At 39.9% G+C, this 21,388-nt stretch overlaps 1 protein-coding gene across 3 annotated transcripts in view; it reads left to right on the top strand.

The window, feature by feature from the left end:
• GOSR1 (golgi SNAP receptor complex member 1) overlaps positions 1-14,930 on the top strand; it is a 32,789-nt gene extending 17,859 nt beyond the window's left edge. For all 3 annotated transcript variants that reach the window (XM_075719641.1, XM_075719640.1, XM_075719639.1), the window contains exons 7-9: positions 3,931-3,960; positions 11,017-11,099; positions 12,411-14,930. In XM_075719641.1, the coding sequence (XP_075575756.1) occupies positions 3,931-3,960; positions 11,017-11,099; positions 12,411-12,535 (238 nt within the window). In that variant the 3' untranslated portion in view covers positions 12,536-14,930. The remainder of the gene's footprint in view (positions 1-3,930; positions 3,961-11,016; positions 11,100-12,410) is intronic.
• Positions 14,931-21,388: the final 6,458 nt, after the last annotated feature.

Here is a 21,388-nt window from a genome sequence, read left to right as displayed (position 1 = left end):
ACTGAATTTTAACTACGGGCATAGTGATTTGCTTCAAAAAAAACACAGAACATAAAATGCTTTCTTTAGTTGTAAAAGCTTGGTGTGATGGACAGGCTTCTCTTCTATCCTAGAGGCATATTTCACTTAATTTTTCCTTTGGATTAATTTACCTGTCTGCATATTTAAATGACAAAGTGCACAATCTTTTCTGAAGACAGCAGTTGCAGAGGCCTGATTATTTCATATGCATGACTGCTACTGTTGGATTTGTGCCATTTATTACAGTAGGTGATTGCCTCAGCATCTTTCAGTGTTTCTTTCGTATAGTATTTTTAAATGGCTTTGTCAAAGTGCCATCTGTCTCGACAGGTGAAAATGCATAGTTTATTGAAACAGATGGTAAATCAGATTAATATTGCCCAGATCCATAGTTTGCTTGCTTGGATGTTCATAAGGTAATGTCCACTGGATTTGCTGCGTTTGCTTGGAAAGCAGAACAACAAAGTCAAGAGACTCTTTTTTTTAAAGCCTCTTTTTGTAGTGTTTTGAATCTGTAAGTTAAGCAAAATTACCTCTTTCACTGTTGTTATTTTTTATTCCATCAAACAGTTGAAATTAACATTATTCAGAATTGCGAGAACAACTTCCAATTGTGTGAAAGAGGTTATTAATAGTCATTGATCTGCCAACTTCCCTTGGGTCTCTGGGCCCCATTGTACTTTGTGTACTTTTGCAATCTTCCCTAAATCTGACTTACTTTCGGTAGTTATGAACTGTAAAATGATGGAACAACTGCTTGCTTCTGGGTATCACTGTAAGTGAACGTTAAATCTGTATTTGCAAGAACTTTGAAAGACTAAGAGGTGCTGTATTACTGCCTTTAGAAAAGCCTCTAGCATCTGCTTAAACTGAACTTTTGCAGGAAGTACTAAACTTAACTCTGAGGGATTCTGATGCGTAGATTTTTACCATAAACTGTTCCTGCTCACGCTGCCTTTACCAAAATTTCAGTGAATGTCATTGCCATTTTCTGCTGGAGTTTGTTCACCTGCTGGAGGCTTGCAAGTAGAGACGTTTTTGGAAATCCTCTTGGGGTCGTTAAAAGATGATGCTCCTTGGGGAAGGAAGAACTTACTGCAAGTTGTGTTTAGTAAATCTACATGCTTCCCAGCTATTTATTTAAGACTGTAAGAGTTAGTTCAGTCTGCTCTTACCTATACATCAGTCACTCTGTAGAAAATTCATATGCATCTCATCCTTTTAAATAGTTGGGATGACCTCCCCATAAGTTGAGAAACCTTGATCTTTTGACTTCAGATGCCTGTTAAATGCCGTCTGTTGGCAATTGCATCTAATGTCTGTGTTTGCTGGTATTGAGAACTGTTTATTACTGGGTTTATACATTTTTATTAACTTCTGCCTGTCATCATTTTACAGGTAGCTACATTTCCAGGGTTTATTTTTACACATGCGTATACATACATACATATATAAAAAATAATGCAGTATAATATAATTGAATCTGAAGCTTTTAAATACTTTTTGTGTTTGTGTCTCTGATTAAGTAATAAAATAGCCCAGCTACAGCTTTCTCTAACATAAAAAGCAGTTAGTGTCTCTGCTGCAAATGGGTAAGCCTAATATTTTGTGCTCTGAAAACCTCGGAGAGCATCCTAGTTCACTTAACGTCTCTGAATGTGTTCAACTTCACTGTTGTCTTCAGTTCATCAACATGAAAATACTGTAATTTCATCAGTTAAATGGACAAAGAGCTGGTAATGCTGGTGGTGATTTTTCCAGGGTAGGGTTTTTTTTAATAGGACTGTTCTTGCAATGTTTTGTTCCACAGAATTTTTATAAGTCTGATTTATCTCCAGCTAGGCACCTGATATCTTTTTCTTGTTAATAAATTAAATGGGGCAACAAAAACCCCAAAACCCAAAACTTTTTAAAAATGTTGCGTTCTTATGCACCATTCTTGCTTTTCAGGCTGTTTTCTGATCTTTTGCGGTTTATTCTTCTTATGCACTGCCCATATAATACACTTGTCTGTGGGAGACTACGTATGTATGAAAGGCACATTCACAGTTCAATTTTGTATCTTTGAGAATCAGCGATTACAGAAATCTTTAATGCATTGGTTTTCTCTTCTGCTTGCCTTGGGGATATTATCAGATGCTGTGAGACTTGAGACTGCTTACATCACTTTGTGTACATAACTATGGTGTTTTACTTCTCTGTGCCAGTGGTAATAAATACCACACAGTGAATGCAAATGGGTTTATTTGATGAAACCAATGTACTGGCGACTGATGTGAATCTTTGGAGTGTGGCTTTGTTTTGGGAGCAGAAAGAAGTGTTCCAGTTCCAGTGTTTTCAGCGTTTGCTGCCCCAGTTGAGTCCCTCTCAACTTAAAATTGGGCAAAATATTTTTAGTGCTCTGTGTGCTGTCTCCATATTTCAAGCCATGGACTAGACTGAAATAGCAACCTTCATGTTTTCACTCCTCTTCACAGACAAATAAGGACATTCTGTTAGCATCTACCCCACCCCCCCGGAGCAGTTTACACACGCGCGCGTGCGCTGCACAACGTGCTCCTTTGCCGTGCCTCCAGCTGGAGGTGTGGGGGGATCTCCAGAATATCTGTGGGTAGAAGAAAAGTTCCAAATCGGGCAGCTCTGTGGCTGAGTCAGAGGCAGAACTATGCTGCGCCAGAGGCTGTTGATACCTTCCCTTCCTGAGGTGGCAGAACACGGGGAGGATGGAAGATGAAGACGGTCATGTTGTTTCAGTGTCTTTTAATTCTTTTTAGTTTGGCAGCAATAAATTCTGGTTTACTGCTGGAAGCAATATCCAGTACAACATAAAACTCCTTTCTGTCAGATTGATTTCCTTCTTAAACTGCAAACTCACACCCCCCCCTCCCCCCCCCCGCCCCAGTTATTCTACAAAAGTTTGCGTAAATCTGTGGGGTAAATGGAGCAATTGTAGGGATTCATCATTTCTGCAATATGGGAAGCGGGGATGCGGTCACCTATGTCGGTGTTACATTTGAGATACTGGTTGCTGTAACAGGTTTTTCTGGGATTTCATAATTGGCTGTAAAACAGTGATTAAAAACCTGTCTATAACAAGTTGAGTATGGAAAAAGAGAAATTGCTCAAGTCTTCCAAGGATCTTGTTTGTCATCTTAATCTCACACATCCGTTTTTAAATGAAATGTTCTCTCTGTGGTGCTGTATTTTAGGCTGTCCTTTTCCCAGCGATGCTACATAGAAACTCGATTAATGCGTGGCAGCGAGGGGGAAGGGGCACGTGTTATCAAGGTCTTTGTCTTACAGATGGCGTGTATTCTGTTCCCCATAAGCATCACTTACTTCTCATCCGACTGGTATTACTACAGAAAGAGCTTGCCTCCCTAACCACCATAAAACAGTGTTTGGTAAACCAGCTCTGAAGCAGTATTTTGAGATGTTATTACCTGGAACCAAGCCTCAGCTTTTATTTTTAATTGCTTTTTTGACAGAGTGGGCAGGAATGACCAGGATTAAAGAGGGGAAAAAAAAAAAAAATAGGTACTTCCTTCTCTAATGCTCCTTTCCAAACTGTCCTGGGCTGCTGGTACACATCAGGCTCAATTAATGTTAATTAGCCATGAATCATGAAGCCCATTCCCCTTTTTCTGTCTTGGTATTTTATGCATTCTGAGCATCTGCTCTTGCATACAGTTAGGAAATGCTGCTCTAGAGGACGCTACGTGCATCTTCTCCAAAGGCTCTCCTATATACCAAATCTGTGTAGTAGCAAAAAGTGACAACATCCTGAAATAAGACATTCTAAGGGCAAATTTGTTAAGGATTATATTATGGAGATCTTTGATTTAATAATCTAAAATAATACTTAGTGGTTGTTCCTTTTTTAACTTTTTTTTTTCTTTTGGCTTTCAGCTCAGATCGACTGATAGAAGAAACAATAAGGTAGGAACGAACTTACTGATTTTCATTATTTTCTGTACAATCAGTGTTTACATTGAATTGTGTCCAAAGATATCAGTCATTTTGTTTATACAATAACTTCATTGTTTACAACTCAAAGGCAGTATTACAATGAAACGGTGGTGTGGGGTTTTTTTTTCCCTATTCAATATTGACATAATGGTGTCGCTTATTAAATATTTTATTCATCGTAGTTTAGAAAATTCGGGTTTCTGTTCAAAGGTGAATAGACCCTACAAAAACAAAGGGAATGATAGAGCAGAGTGAATCTCAGGTTGAGCTGTTGAGGGCTATTCTAGTAGTCAAGCTGTTTCTTCTCATAGTGACACTCTTCTACAACGTGGTTTTCTGTAATCCTTCAATGTATTCAGCACCCTGGTATGCAGGTGATGCAGGTAAGGGCTTTTACCACAAGGGCTGGAGAGGTTATTGTTGTTATATGGTTATTTATCTTTTGGCTTTTTACATGGTTCGAGTACTTGAGTGATACCTTCTCTAACTGATTAGAACTGTAGCATCATAAATTACTTTTATCATCTGTGCCCTTCCCAATCTTCCACTGAACTCTGGGATTTTGCAAACCAATAATTCAGAGTGCCTGACTTAATGGTTTTATATTTTAGATTATTACTTTTAAAAAAAAAGGGGGGGAAGAAAGCAAGCAAGATATGCTTTCAGATAATGCATATCCTGGCATAAATGATCAAGAAAGTAATTAGAGGTGCAGCAAGGCTCTATGTCCATTAAGGGCTGGCTAGCTTAAGTAGGCACAGTGGGCTCAATATAATTAACGTGGTGGAAGAATGTGTTAAACCACATTAATGCACAGTGATGAACCAGAAGTGGTCAGTATAATAATGTCTGAAAACGTGGATATAATCTCACCGCAGCCTCATAAAGATATTTGTCAAACTTAGCACAGTTATTTTGAATATTTGTTTTACTTTGGGTTCTAGTCCTTTCCCAATTAAAAATCCTCTACTTTATTGCCATGCTTGTAGCCCTACTTTTGCGACTCGTAAAAATGCTCAACATTTGTCGAATCTCTTATTTGCTGCCACTCCAGTAAGTAGATCACTAAACAGCATATGGTGATTTATTAAGCTTAATATCATGCAAAATGACTCGTATTTTATCATTTGAGCTCTTTGCGTAGCCTCTTGATTATGTGTCACCAGAGAAGCTGAGACTGTGTATGTGTGATAAGTGAACCTCCGTGTCGATTTACCTGTGCAAAGGAACGTAGCTGTGGCAAACTGGAGCTCAGAACGGGGCAGCTACTTGAATATTCACCCAGGTTCCTCCATCGGTTTTGAGCCTGCTCAGAAGCTCCGCGGTGACATCAGTAGGTGTCCTGGCTGGTTTGAAACTCCTTGGAGTTTCATTTGCATGAGCTGCAGTCCTGTGGTTGACTGCAAATGGGCTATCTCTACAGTGACAGCTTCTCGTGCAATAGTCCCTGCTTGGTTCAGAGCTCCTTGGTGCTGTTTACTGGAAGCATTCCTTCTCTTAATAAACGAATGTTGATTTTTTTTTTTTTTTTTAAGAGGCTGGATTTCAGCACTCCTTGTTGCACCATTTATTAACTGTAGTAAATTAACCTCGTGTTGTAGTTGTTGCCAAAAATGTTTACATTTCTTTTTGTAGAAAAAGAGTTTGTTTTGGTAACGACATTGAGCAGGAAATATAATTTCATTTATATCATCCTAATTCAATCCCGACACTGTCGAAACCAGGGTGAATTTTTTGGGTTTTTTCTTGTTATTCCCAGTAATTGCAAGTTTTCAGGTTTAATATTAATTAGTGGTAAACCCTGCTGCATTTTAAGTGAATTCACCAGATAGAAATTTACCCAACTTCTGATTATCAATTGCTTGATCTATTGTAAACCAAGTAAAAGAGGGAATTCTGCAGGGGAAGCTGTTTGAATGCAGATTCCTTGAGTGAAGTGAGATGTAATTATTCTGGCTACTAATGCTGCTTTGTCTTCAAGGTTTACATCTGCTGTAGTTCATTACTCATTATTTGGGTGTAATTCAGGAAGTTAAGACATCACTTGGTCTTTTTTTAGGGGTTGTTATTAAGCAGGGATTCTAAACACTGGAAAGCGCTTTTCTGTGCATGCAGAGGCTTTTGTTGACAAGCTGCGTAGCGGTGACCCCGCTGCCCGGGACTCCACAGTCGGCGCTAATTGTGAAACCCTTGCTCTAACTTTCGGTAGAGAAGAGAACCGAAGAAGTGCAGAGCCTGACTCTTCCACTGCATGGTTTCTCCACGGGAGCAAACATACGTGCAAGAGAATATATGGGCACCTAAGCTGAAATTATTCAGTAACAGAAGCAGTGAGTAGGGCTGCCATTCCAGATGTTTTGTTAGTACTAAACTTCTAATCAATTTTTAAATGAATTACATGACACGGGTTCTTACTGCAGCATACTTCTTTCCAGAAATGAGTGGGATGTGATACTTTGTACTGCAATTCTTTTGGAACAGTGTTCACTTCTCTTGGCCAGATTTAAATATAAGCATAGATTTTGCTTAATATGTTTGGTGTTCTCAGGTTTTCATTTTCAAACATTATCACTTCTCCAAAATAGCAAACGATTTATTTCTTGTTTTCCAACAACTTATGTTTTTAGGTTGGCTCAGTTTGAGTTTTTTTATACTTTTGGATATACAGTGTGACAGGTTCTTAGGATTTTATTGTAAGACTGTTTCTGAGGCCTGATTCAGGCTGATTTGTCAGCATTTGTATATTAACATATTGTATATTAACTCCACTTCCACTCTGAAGTCAGATCAAAACCACAGATTTAATTTTAAAAAAAAAATCATCTCCTTATATATTTGGGGTATTTCTTTAGGTAATAATTAGGATTTAATAAAAGGGAAAAATGCACTTGCATTGAGTCTTGACTTTACAAAATGGAAAGGCATGAATTAGATTTTGAGTCTTAGCCTTTTTCAGAAAAGCCTTGCCAGAGTGTCTAGGCAAAATCACTTTCATTTCTGGGTAAATGTTCCTTTTGTTTGCATCTTAGGCTTCATCAAAAGGCACAATAATCTTTAAAGTAATTTGAAACATTGTGTATGTGCGTGTGCATATACACACGCACGCGTATTATGTACATATTTATACACAAAGAATAAGTGATATAGTCAGTATTTTACCAATTTAAAACTAGAGCTTGCATTTCTATGCAGAGTCACAGAGGCCATTCCCTTAATCATAGACGTTGTCATGAATTTAAATGAGCAAGTATGATTCATGGAGTGCAAAATAAGCAAAGTTCCAGTAATACATGAATTATTTGATTTTTAAAAACATGTCTTGTTCCTTTAGAGCTTTGTTTTAGTTCTTCATCAAAGTAGATTTGACTGAGCTGTCTCAGTGGATGAAGCAAGGAGTTGATTTTTTTGTTTGTTTGTTTCACTTGATAATACACTGTATGTATGTGGCTGCTATGTGGAGTGAAAACACCCGACAGCTTAAACATTTGTCTAGGTAAAAACACTTTGCTTCCAAGTCAAGCAGCATTAAAAGTGTATCTCTGCACATTAGACTAGTTTGACTGTGATAATGGCTGGAAATGTTTATTACTCTGTACCTTTTCATGCCAGTGAAAACTACAAACTCTGTACAAATATCGGTTGGTTTACTCTTGAAGAGCAATTTGGTTGCTTGCATACCCACAGCACTACTGAACATTCGAGGACAAACTTGAAACGTAAATGAAATTTTGAGGAAATATGGCTGCAAGCACAGGAATTTGAGAACTGCTGATTTGTGGAAGAGATGGGTGGGCTCTTTGTGCTCTGACCTTGGGCTACCTAGAAGAGATTTCTCTAGCGGTGCAGCAATCTTTAATGTTGTACTTCAGTAGTGCTTCAATATTAAATATGGAGAGCAGAATACCATCTGGTTTTAGAAACTTGGTTTACACCCAACTGTAGTAGTCCAAGCCAGTGCAGCACCATGCTCGTTTCCAAATGAAACATTAAATCAGGGTCATCTTGATTGCAGTAAGAAGCATTTAATCTTTTATCGTAAATGTTGTGTAGAAGTTTCAAAATGTAAGGAAAAGGTATTCTTGATCTGGGGAGATTATGATGTCGAGTAACTAAATGGGGCCAATATTGTGAATGGGAAGAATATGATTAATTTTTTTTAAAATGCATTTGTCAGTGGAGAAATGGCAACAGTATGTCAGTGAGCATATGTTAGGGATGGGAATGAAACCAAAACTGTAATGAAGGATATGAGGAAGCTGCAACACTTAAGACTGTACAAGTCCAATCAGTGGCCCAGTCCCCGGGAGCTGTGTGTTTTCTGGTAGTGCTTAAATTTAATAGTCTCACTTACAGATATAAAGGCTTAGGTAAACCAGCTCATGTTTTGAGGGATCAAATTATACATGAACAGCAGTGCTTTTTACTTCCATTTTGACTTTTTACTGGTAGCTAGAATCCAGTTAAACTTCTGTTTGTGGATATCACAATTATATTTCATTACTGAACCATATCATATTAAAAATGGTAATCACTACAAGTATTTTTTTCTTCAGAGCTCTTCAGTAAAACCTAGCCCATCGAGCTAAATTTTTTCAAAGTACTGGGTGAAAGAAATGAAGAAGGTTCCAATCTCGTAGTATGTAAGCTTAAACAGTTACATCCTGCCTTTTTATATGAAATGGACAGTTTCACTCCTCAGATGTTAAAGCAGGAACCTTGTGTACCATGATAATCTGTAGTAATTATTTCCAAAGGCATTTTGGAAGTGTCTCAGGAACACTTTATATCCTGGCAATCATCTTGTATTTTCACTTCTGTAAATTAATGGATGCCTTAATGAGTCATTGGATGCATCTTGTGAAAACATGTGGCTTAATTCAGGAGTGCTTTGAGAAATGCTGTATTAAAACTTCATCTGGAGAAGTATCAAGTGAGTGTGAGGGGTGTAAGATAAGAAGCTGTAGGTTACTGAGCAAGCTTTCCTGTGTACAGCTAGGAAATCTTTTTTTTTTTTTCCAATTTGGTTCCTAGTAATTCAGACTTTCCTGAGTGCTCTTTTCAATAGCAAATGTAATGTTTTTACGAGCTTGTGGCTTTTTACTTTAGAAAACTAAAATATCTGTATGCTGAGTTGTAAATGTATATAATCTGTCAAATGCCTATCTTCTCACATATGATATGATTTATTTATTTTATTGATGTATTTACTGTTCTGGTTTCGTAGTCCCTTTTTCAGCCCTTGATGGTAACTGCTTTTTTTTTATATATATATATACATACTATATATATTTATATTTTTTTATTTATAGAGCTGTTTATTCTCTGTTCAGAATTTCTGTTAACAGCTTCTCTTAGATGCTTTCTTTTACATACTCATGCACTGCTGGGGTAGGCAGTGATGCGATTCTTTTTCTTCTTCTCCAATCTAATTTTCATTTTCTTTTCTTGTAGTCCTGGAAAGACTCTCCTATGTAATCCAATAAATCAGTTGCATTTATGGGTTAGATGAGTTAGTATATCCACAGGAACAAGCAGACACAATGTGCTGAGTGGCAGTACTACACAGTCTGAGAGGAGAAGCTTTGTAGACTTCCTTCTGCTCTTTTTGCAGAAACAAAGAGCATTGGTTAATGGATTCTGGCAGCCCCTTTCTAAACACCGAGGCGGCGACTGCAAGCCCTGTTGCAGGGCTCCAGCTAACCATGAGTTTCATTTTCACTTTGTGCTGATTTGGCAGTTCAAAAGTATTTTTTTTAAAAAAAAAAAGCTAAATAGCCAGCTGCAAATAAAAAATGCTTGAAGGTTTTTCTTAGTTCTGCCCTGAAACTTCCGTTTTTATTTCTTTTTTTTAAATCTAATACTTCAAAACTTAGTATTAAGATGTTAAAATCTGTTCTTATGGAGCTGCTGATTGAAAATGTCAGGGTTTGGCTACACGTTATCAAACTGTTTATATTCTCTTTAGGACTGATAAACTCCCGATTTCCTAATGTATGTCCAAGTTTACAGAATGCTAATATAACCTTAAAATAATATGTTGATCTGCCCTGTCAATTCATGTTGTTCTATTTAAAAGAATTTGCTGTATAGAGCTTTTGGAAGAGTCTTTTCTGTGACCTGAAAGCTACGAGAGCCATAGGCTGGCCCTTCTGTCACCTGTGTCTCACATATGTCTGTGTGATTGCGTTCCAAGGTATTCTGCTACTGCTAAAACCAAAATCATACCACTTAACAACACTGTGATGGAAGCATCATTAGCTAGGACTTCATTATACACCAGCTCCCTCAACTCCAGCTTATGGAAAACAGCCAGGTGGGGCTTGCTGGGAAGAGCCGTTAATGCAGGAGAATCCAGGCTTTGCCCGCTTACTTGGAGTCAGAGGACAGTGTTAATCCCGAGTCAAAGTAGATCGCAATGCTTTATTGTGTTTAAATGTCTTCAAAGACCTGGTGACTGTATGTCCCAGCTTGATTGCGTAAAGCTCCGTGAGCTGTGTCAGGTCTCAAACAGCGCTTCCATCTCCTCTCAACCAGCACGTTTGCTTTGCAAATTGATTTTTAATTGTGAGTCAGCTCTTGTTTGCTTAATGCTTCTGTAGCCGTCATATCCTGATGGCAGGCAAGAAATTTCATATGCTCTCTAGGGTGAAAGTAAGTATGGGGCTTCTGTGATTAAACAAACTTCTAAATTTGAAACTTATGCCAGAAGAGTACCTTTAGGTTTGCTTGTAATGTAGTACCATTTTTTTGTTGGGGCTGGGAGGGATATGCCAAAACCCTGCCTGTTTCAAGAAGTCACAGTGTTTTCAATTGTTAATGGCTTATATAAAAAGAGAAATCATTTAAGTGTAAAGGATAGAGAATAATGGAAAAAATGTGGTTTCATTCATATTGCTTCACCTCATTCATTGTTCTCTAAAGAAGCGTTGCCTGCTTGCTTTCCTCTTGTTTTAGCTGTAGGTTATTCTTAGCACCAACAACTTGATCCACGCTCTTTTTTTTTTTTTTTTTTTTTTCTTTCTCCAGCATTGCCATGGCAACTAAAGAAAATATGACTTCGCAGAGAGGGATGTTGAAGTCAATACAAAGCAAGATGAATACCTTGGCTAGTATCCTTTCCTAAAAATTTGTGTTGCCAGTGCATAAGAAGAGGTATAGTACAATTTTTCACTCTGTCATCTGGGGATCAAAATGTTTTACGATGTCAGTGGCTGTATAACCTGTAGTGGTATTGTCATTAGTGACAAACAGACCATTTTTTAACCAGTCTCACTTGATAATTGGACTGAAGCATCTTAATGATGAATGTGGTGAATAAGTTATTTTTACTCAAATTTAAATAGTGCATATAAATGAATGTAGCTTAATTTTCAGGTAGAGATCTGCAACGGCATTTTATGGCCTTCCCTGTTATATGTTTTTGTTGAAGTATAATTTCATTTTACTTCTTGCTTTTTGCTTTCAAGACTGCCCAGAGCTGAAGCGTGGCATACATTGCTGCTTGTTATGGTTTACAGCTAAGAGTATTCATGACCTGAGTATCCTCTTGTCTGTCACAGTCTTGTAGATGATGATGGTTTCTCCTCATACTCTGTGCGTATGGCTAAAGAATGTGCCGGACTGTCAAGTCATACGTGTTTGTTGTTTTCTCACTTATTTCTTCCTTTCTGTCATAAGGGCCTGAAGAATACAGTTAGCATCATTTGATTAGACAGATTACATGCTGAAGAGATGTATCTTGGTAACCCATAAATCTCATTACAGTTCTTAGCAACTGGTAAGAACAAAAAAAAATTCAATAAGCTTTGTCCTTAAAGGATTCTTGGTTCCAAAGACATGAAGCTCTGAAACTTATTATCTTGCTGGCAATTGTATCTTGTACATTAAAAGATAGATTTACATCTTTAGGATTTTTACAGTAGGAGGAGTTCTTCCTTATGTGCTATACTTGAACAGTGCATAGTCATGCAACGTGCATGATTTTCTCAGTCAAATGCCTTTGGTTGTTCCCTTCACCAGTAACAGAATTCCATTAAATAAATTCCACAGATGTTTTATGTAACTGCCCCATTTATTTTTTTTTCATTCTCATTTAAACACAATTATTAAAAGTAACTAAGCCTCACATATTGGAGATTAAAGTGTATCAAACTCTGGTAATTTAGGCGATCAGGTGATGATTTCTGTGGAAATGCGAACTCTAAGCTGTTCTGTTCTCTCTTTTCTCTGATTGTCTGTTTTTAGTGAAGTACAGTTGTAATCCTGCTAACTACCCATCAGGTGTTTTTACTGCACCTGCTTTCTCCAGCTTGGGAGTAGTTCGGCATTTCTTGCAGTATTGGGATTTCCACATACAGATTTGGGGCTTGTTAGTGAAGATACTGTTTGCTGATAATGCCCTTGACTCAGACTGCTTAAAGATCGGTTTCCAGCAGTGAACAGCCTGATTCAAAGGATCAACCTTCGGAAACGACGAGATTCTCTCATCTTGGGTGGCATTATTGGCATCTGTACCATCCTACTGCTGCTATATGCTTTTCATTGATGGATGTTCCCCCATGGACTCTGCTAAACTCATCACCACCATCCCTCCCCCCCAGTCAAGGAAAAGTGAGTGGGGGAAGAGACAGACTTCAAACAGCCTGCTCGTTACGGCTGGGAGTATCAGCATGACGGCTAGAACTTACGAGGGTAGACTGCGACACTGGTTTTGGGTTGAAGCTGCAGTGTTTCTCCTTCCCTGCCATGCATTTTCCTTTGGTTAAATTTTGTGGGATTTGTTTGTCTTTAATTCACTTTCTCACTGCAAGGTAGGTAAATAGGGGATGCTTACCAGAACTGGTCGAACAGTTTCTGTGCTCGGCGGCGCTGGGGAGGCCTGTTGTTGGCTGGTAAGTGGGAAAAGATTGTTATGCTTGCCTTGGGTGGAAACTCTACAGGAAGCCTGTTTCCCCTGTAGGCCAAGCACAGTACTGAACACTTTTGCCCTGTGAGAAGAATATTGCAGCTTTAAGCCGTCAGGTTGCTTTACTACTAAATACATGTTCTGTAATTCCTTTTAATTCCTGGTTGAGATACTAGATTATTTCTGCATAATTTGTGCTGTGAAAACTGTGCTTCACACAAATTCCTCAAAAGTTTAAAAAAAAAAAAAAAAAAAAAAGTTGTTCAGTTCACTTTTTGCACAGAATATGAATAAACTACCCTCTGAGGAAGATTTATAAGGTTTCTTGTGGCTTTAAAGGGACTAACAAGTCCCCCTTTGTAAAAAGGGAGCACGGTGTCCTAGCAGCTGTTTACTATAGTGTTCAGTCATCTGAAAAGTGACCAAACATGAGTTCACCTAAAAGTAGTCTTTTGGGTGTAAATACTTTGATTTTGGCTGGCATCATAAAGGTCTTTATAAAGACATGATAAGCAGTTGAAAAGTCTATATTGTAATTTAGATAAAGTTATTCTAATAGCGTTAATATTTTTACACTGTAAGTAGGATATAATCTAAACTGTCAATTGGAAATTAAAATTATGATGGTTATACCTGAGGCAAACGTATCTGCGTGCAAAATTTTTGGACATAACTCCTCATAGTAAAGAGTTGAATGTATGAATAGTGAAACAAGTATTACTTATTATCTGGGGGGAGGTAGAATTTTTTTTTTGTCCAGACATGCAACATGAATCCTGTTGTGTTTGCATCTCTAAACAAAGCTGATGTCAGGAATGGCTTGATATTGCAGATTCACAGATTATGGATTTTTTCTGCTATTTCAACGGCTCTTTTCCATCTGTCCTAGCATAACCCACTGAATTCAAACTGAGGCACTGAAATATCTTTTGAAGAACTTGATTAACTCTTTTCACAATCAATTTACAGTGCTCCTAACAGATTTCATGTATGCCGTTACCCACAAATGTCAGATAGTCTCCAGGTTCTGTTCTGGAACAAAGTCTAGCGGGACGGACGCAATTTTTTTACTGCTTTTTATAGTGTCTGTGAAGTACCTGTTGGAGGGAGTAGAGACTTGTGCCTGTGTAGTGTGCAAAACCACACTGTTGACCCTAAAATGTTTGTATGAATTTGAAGGCTTATTTGCAGACTAATAACTTTGTGCTAAAAAGTCAACAAAGGCTTCTTATCAGTCATCTTGTCATTGGGATTAGAAAGCATTTGGAATTAATACGTGGAAAACTGTGGGGCTTGTATTTTAAATAAAGGGTGATTATTTGATTGATTTGGGAATGTTCCTGGTTTGAAATGAAGTGTTCATTAAAGGGGATTATGAAAAACCTTGAGGGATAAAGGAGGTTTATTAAAGAATCTGTGTGTTGGGATACGAAACCTCTTCTCCCCAATGCTTTTTCTTTGATTCCACCACCACCCAAAGGGACCCTGATCCGCAGTCGTGCTTCTGTTTAGGATTTGTAGGATTTGGTTGCTATATAGTTGGCAATATGAAAGCTGCAGTACCATAAATAAATTCACTTATTTAATCTTATAACCAGTCTTTTTGCTGGACTTAATTGATTATTTGGTGCATATATTTAATCTTATTGTGTGAAAAAGCTGCTATGGAAAATATGAAGATTATAATAAATATGTAACCATAATTGATTTTTCATGTTATGAAAATGTTATGGAGGAACTGATATATTTTAGTATAAAAGAATTGAAATATGCTGAATTATCTCTGATAAAGCTTTACTGGAAATGGTTTCAGTGTTGGCAACCCCTCCGTGGTTTTTATTTGTGTTGGTTTTGAGACAGAGTTTTGTGTTGAAAAATACATTTAATTAACCTTGTAGTCTCCCCTTCGTCATCATCTTGTAGTCCTCTCGCAGCGTGAGCCGGCGTTCTGCCTTGCTCTCTAGAGTGGTGTGCTTGCATATAGCCAAGGGAAAAAACTTGCCGATTCTTCTGAACATCCCTAGTAACATGGATCTGTAGTTAGGGCAGTGGACTGTAAATGAAAACAGTGGATTGTAGTATTTAATCTCAAACCCCAAAACATAGGTTTGTATGTCTCCTCTTGCGAAATACGTTCTCTATGTTTTTCATTCTGTGTCGTTCCTCTTGCTCCACGGAAAAAAAATGTGGTTAAAGAATTCTTGTTTCTGTAATTCCTGGCAAAGTTGCAGTTTCGTAACTCAACCAAATAGAATTGTGCTAAGAAAACTATTGCTAAGGCATACAAAGGAAGTGAGAAGATCCATAATATTTCTACAGGGCACATTTCCCACCCTCCCACCCCCACTTTTTAAATTTCTGCTTTATTCTTGCCAGTATGCAAGCACCTATTTTAAACCTGTCCAACAACCCCTTAGCTCGGCGTTAGAACATAAGGGTTCATATTGATAACTTTTGATACCACGCTTCACACGGACACGAATATTTTTATCCTTGCTTTTTAGACTGTTTTTTTTACGTGGTTATCTGATCTTCAAGCGCTGGTTGCTAGAGCAGAGGAATGGCATTCGGGCAACACCCAGCATTGCGTGTTCAGTCAATAGTGAGTGTTTGTGTGACTTCTCCCCAGCCCTTCGCGGGGGGGGTGCCTGAGCCGGGGTGGAGGCAGGAATTTGCTATCCTGTGTGCCTCTGGGACCAAGCAGCGTGGTGCTTCTGGTTTTACGAGAGTTTGCCCTTCCAGGGAAGGCACAACACTTTTTATTAACCAATATTGATTTCAGGAGGTTTTGGATATCTTAAGTGTGATATAAATTCTTGCTGGATTCGTTACACTGAAGAATCAACTAGAATTTTTCATTTGTAGTTTTAGAAGTCTGTCCTTTTGGACAGTCTTAAGATTCCTGTGAGGAGAAAGAGTCAGTTCCTCGCTTGATGTTGAAAGCGAAAGAGCAAAAGTAGATTTTTTTAAGCGACGTTGAAGTTTCAGATAAATTGTCCTCCAGGGCTGCGTCCCCTGGGAAGCTGCGTTCCTGAAGCTCCCCCAAAACTGCTGCACAGGGAGCAAAGCCGGGTCCACCACTTCTCATTGTGTAACTCGTGTGGTCGGGACTATTGTAACTCTCTAAACCTAGCAGCTTGTTTCCCAAGATCACCTGGTGCATAACCTTTTCCTATTTTTACTTTTTCCCCAAAGCTTTTATTTGAAACAGGAAGGAGAGGTAACAGCTCTATCCCTTCTGAAGGAGGAAATCATTCTGAAACTCCTTATAACAGTATCGGATGATGAAATCCTTCAGAGCAGTGGTTCTATTGAGTAATATGCAGTGCAGGAGACTACAATGAAAGACGTACTGAGACAAAACTGAGCCATATTCTAGGTGACATCTGCAAGTCCTCTTGGTGCCCCACACCTCTCCTGTCGACTGGATGTTTGAAACCAGTGTTATGCTTTCAGTTCTGAATACCTAAGTGGTTGTTGGTCTGTCTACTACTGAGTGAGGAAAGCAGTTTAAATAAACACTTGACAAAAAAACAAAACCCTTTCTCACAAAATATCTCAGTCCAGACCCTTGTAAATGATTTTCTGATTGCACTTTCTGATTATTTTTTTTTTTGCTTTTCATATAGCTTCTTGAAACTTATTTTATTGTAACTGTAATTATTTTTGTTCTCATCTATTGTGCATTCTCTGTCTGTATTAAAAAAGCTTTGATATGTGATTTAATAATAAATTAGAATTCTAAGCAAGGTGCTTGGTTCTTTCCCCATGACAATCTGCCTACCTAAGCTTCACGGAGGATGCAAGATTCATCTCTCCGGTTTGGGATTGTTACTGAATACACGAATTAGTTTGTTCTCCATTTTTGTACCAAATACCAGATGTGATGGAGCATTTCCTGGCCCAAGGTGCTTGGTTTGGTGGGATGTGCTCCTCCTGCCTGCGTGTGCATCCGCATTGGAAAAGTCTGAACATAGTTGTGACCTTTTTTCTTGCTGTTGTTTGACAGATGGAGCAAGGATGGTTTTCTTTACAGGTAAGCTTTAAAAAGTTTTCTATATATCTGTAGTATAAAACATTTAATTCCCAAATGCACACTAAAAGTGATGTTGATCTGAAGAGCCTTCTCAGCATCAGGTGCCTCCCCCCTTTTTAATACACTTCTCAGTAGTTTGGTACCTTTTTTTTTTTCACCCCCCTCTGCAATCACAACACAAACACCAAAAATAAGTCGATACTTTGAACATGGTACAGGCAATCGTAAAAACTGTCTCCGTGAAGTTCTGTCGCACCCTGTAGTTTTCTAGCCGTGCTGTGGTCTGGACCACCTCCATCCTCGGGTGTTCAAACCAGGCAGCGTCGTGCCTGAAGCACCCATCTGTATCTGATGTTTCTGAAATCGGTGCTAAATCTTTCAAGGCCACTCATATTTCTTTTCTCAAACAAGAAAATCTGCCTGGCAGTGTGATACCTGTCTATTTGCGTGAGGCTCAGAGTGAAGAGAGGTAGCTCGTTTCAGAGCTGTTGTGCTGTGTCTGTAGTGCTGCTTTAAAGTGGAGATGGATTTCTGTATCCTTAATGTGCCTACTAAACATTCGGGAATGACCATACGCTTTCTCAAGGGAAGGCTTTGACTGTATGTTTCAAATTAGAGAAGAAACTTCAGAAACTGTTTCCAAAATGGAAAGGCGATTCTGTTTCAGATAGTGGGAAGTGCAGTTAGTTTTTCCAGTTTGCGGCGCTGGTAATAAGTGGTGCATAAAATTCCATCATCTTTTGGATTAGAAAATAAATTCTTAATGCAACTGAATCCCTTTTTCCAACTCCCTGTACAGTCAATAATTTATAGTGGCACAGGCGTAAGATAGATATTTTTAACTATCCGCCTCCCAGAATACTGTTGTTCATATTGAAAACTGCTGTCCTTCCTGACAACCTCAGGCGCAGTGGGTGTTCGTGCATTATGGATGAGCCGTGCTCTGCTCCTTTAGTCCTGGTGCAATTCCACGAGCAGATTTCCTGCTGAAAGGGGGCTGAGCACTCCATTAGAAATTCATAGGGAAAGACAGGAGTGGCTTTGTTTTCTCCGTTTCGCTGAATGTGGGAGATGTACTGCTGCGTGGGCTTGATTTTTGAATGTTTTAATAGGAAATCTCAATGTTTACAGCAGGTATTTACATTTTCTGAATGCCAATCCTTTATCCGAAACAGGGGCCTTCAGGTACAAAAGCTGTGCCGCCAGTGATTGTGCCTTAGCGCCTGGGATGTGCTCATTAGATGCTCAGAGCCTGCTGTTGCCTTCATCTTCCCCCTTCTTTGCAAGCCGTTTGAGAGCGTTACACGCGTGTGCGCTGCTGCTCATCCCTTGCTTAATCTTTCCCTGTCGTTGCAGCCCGCCTTGCTCTTTGTTCTGAATGGGACCCTGAGGCTTTGCTAACCCAGTTTTGATGGCACTGCTAGTAAAGCAGGGGAAGACTGGCCGTAATCGAAAGTCCCTCAGCTTTTGAAACAGCATTCGCGGTGCTCATCGCGGGTTATTTTCTGCTTGTCTTGACTTGCGTGCCCTGTGAATCCTCTGTCAGCCAGCGGTGCGATTTTGAGGTCTTCTGCGATCGTGTCCATTTAGGTCTTACCTCTTCTGTTGCTTTACCTTTCTTTGCTCACTGCACTGCCCGTCGATTCTCCTCCCTTGCTTCCTGGGTGTTTGGCTTCAGCTAGACGTTTCAAACACATGAATTTATTTTTGGTCTCATAATTTTCATTTCTTTTTTTTAAAAAAAAAACCAAACCAAACCAACCTATCCTTCCTTTGAAGTCCAGAAAGGCTGTCCCAGGGTGACTTGAAGCTTGCCGATCAAAGCCACACCTAGAGCTCTAGCTGAAAATTCACTGATAACGGCTTTGGTGCGTGAGCACAGCGTGCTCTTCCACAAATGCTGTAAACGGGTAGGCTTTAGTCCCTTCAGGTGTTGTTTTATTTCTTTTCTTATCTTTTTTGCCCATACCCATCCGTCTGATGCAAGGTTCTTAGAAGTGGGGACAATATTCTTCATCTTTTGTATTTCTGAAGATGTGCTGAAAAGAACTAGTAGCTCCTTGCTGCAGGTTGCAAAGTCCCATTGAGCCGCTAGCTCTACGGTGGAAACTTTCTTAAGATGTTTGCTGGGTGTGTCATCTGCTGCAGATCCATCTGACTTCAGACCCATGCTGAGCTGGCTTCTTTCAGGGTGAAACGCTGCTGAAACATCAGATTTTTTAAGGGAACCTTTTCTTAAAACTCTGCAGGATGCTCAGGAGTATTGCAGGTGTAAAAAGAAATCGTGAGTAGCTGTGAAAGTGCTGATCGGGTGTCCCTGGCAGGTCCAGCTATTAACAACAAATTATCGTTTATGACATTAAAGAGTAACAGGACCACGCAAGGACCTTCGTCAGCCGGTCTCCTTGATGTAAGAGAAACACCCGAGTAGAGAGGCCAAGGGCAGAAAGGGGGCATATGTGGCTATTTCCCAGCTGTGCTATAAATGGAGTTCCCTCTAGGTCAGGCATGTATCACCAGCGCTAAATTTACTTTAAAATATTACTGAGGTGGGGAGGTTTGTGAGTCAAGTCTATAAAAGCATGCACTGCTTATGTAAAGAAATATAGCTTAGCAAGAGGCAGAAGGCGGGAGGGCTCAGCCCGCGGCGGGGGCCGTTCCCGGCGCGTGCCTGCCCTCGCGCAGTAAATGGCTTTTGGTATTCAGGCAGCAACTGCGCCTTCGGGTCCTGCTGTGCCTTGCAGCAGGACTGAGGGGTCTGCTGGCCAGCTCTTCCTGTGTTTCCATGCATTTCAGGAAATGTAAATCATTTTCAAGCCTACGCTCTGGCTTAGATGAAGGGGTTTTTTATTAGAAAAAAAAAAAACAACCCCAAACTTTTGGGGGATGAATAAGTTCATCTGTTCTTGTAATACTTCAGGGATACTTCAGCTCGAGTTGTGCCACGGTGCCTCTGGGAGGGGAAAGGAGGAGGGATGCTGCCGTGGGGATGTTGGTATTCAGATCTTTTTCATTCGTTCAGCTACACGTATCTGTTTGACCTTTGAAAATCTGAGGCGGCTGTGTCTTTGCTAGCAGAGCATCGCTGCGCGCATTGGCACCTCGGGCAGGCGGACGTTGGCCGTCCTGCACCACCACCAGCCTCCTCGGCTCTAACCACGGACACGGCTACATCCCAAGGGAACGAACTTCTGTGCTTCCTGAGAAAGAGATGTTCCCTAACTCAGCAACCGAGTCCCTTCTGCAGGCGTGGTGCCGGTAACAGCCTTCGGAGGTGAGCACTGGCCTGGCCGTGGGCTGGGAGCTCTCAGCAGGAGAGGCTGAGAAGCCATCGCCTGGGCAGAGGGGGAAGAGCCTATTCCACAGCCATCAACTCGGTTTTTGGGACACTTCCATACCCACTGTACGTTTTGCGATGTAGAAAACCAAGGTAAAAACCGAGCGTCACTTTAGAGCTTTAAAGATACCAGGTCTTACGAACGTTCCTTTAATTTTGTTACTGTTTGCTGTGTGCCTGGGCTAGCTGTTTCAGAGCGCTGATGAATTACAGTGCAGCGGGTGAGGTGCTGTTTTGTTTTTCTGCCCAACTGGAATTGATGAAGTGATCCGTTTGCATCGATTGTCGCTGGGAAGGAGTATAAAATACGGGTTTTATGAAATTGGACCTGAGGCCAAATAACTGGAAGAAAAGGCTACAGATTCTAAAGCATATAGTTAAACATTTCCAAGAGGCAGCGAGATACAGCGAGCTCAGCAGAAGGAGGCATTTCACTGCGAAGACTTTCCTGTCTTTGCTTTGTTTCACGCTGTGTGCTATTAAAGCAAACAACTTCGCAAGCTTCAGAAGCATCCGGCAGCTCTTGACCAAGAATAGCATCTAACATTACAGCTAAGCTGGAAACAACGAGGGCCACCAGTCACCTTTTTTGGTTTTTTTTTTTTTTTTGGTTTTTTGAATGTAAACTAGGTAGCTTGACTCATGGAGAAATCCCCATTACTCTATTAGGTGTTCTAGAGATTGCAGGATGGGAGTTTTCATCTTGTGAAGGATTCAGCAGTAACCACCATTAAGGAAAAGTCCTCATTTAGAGCAGTGCCCTGATCTGCTGGCACAATTCATACTTACCTGTGCAAGCCCGGCTCTCCTTTTTTCCATTGTATAAATCCTGACCACTGGTCTGTCTACAAAGTTTGTCAAATATGTCTTGTCTGATTAAAAAAAAAAAAAGAGTTTGAGATGTGATAGAAATATCTACCTTGTGCCAAGTAGGATCCACTAGACTCCTGATTAAATGTCTCGCTCTGTAGATGCGGGAGCCGTGGCTGTGTTGCTCTGACTGCGTTTGCAGGGGAGCGGTGACAGCTTTGGACTGGAGGCAACGTGCAGAGTTGTGCTGCAAAAAAGTCTTCATCTGTAAAGGGGAAGGCTGGTTCTGGGTAGGCAAACAGGAAGATGG

This window comes from Pelecanus crispus, chromosome 12 (genome assembly GCF_030463565.1).
Source record: "Pelecanus crispus isolate bPelCri1 chromosome 12, bPelCri1.pri, whole genome shotgun sequence".
Classification (NCBI taxonomy): domain Eukaryota; kingdom Metazoa; phylum Chordata; class Aves; order Pelecaniformes; family Pelecanidae; genus Pelecanus; species Pelecanus crispus.
Note: the sequence above shows the minus strand (reverse complement) of the source record. Positions and strands in the feature narration are given on the sequence as shown.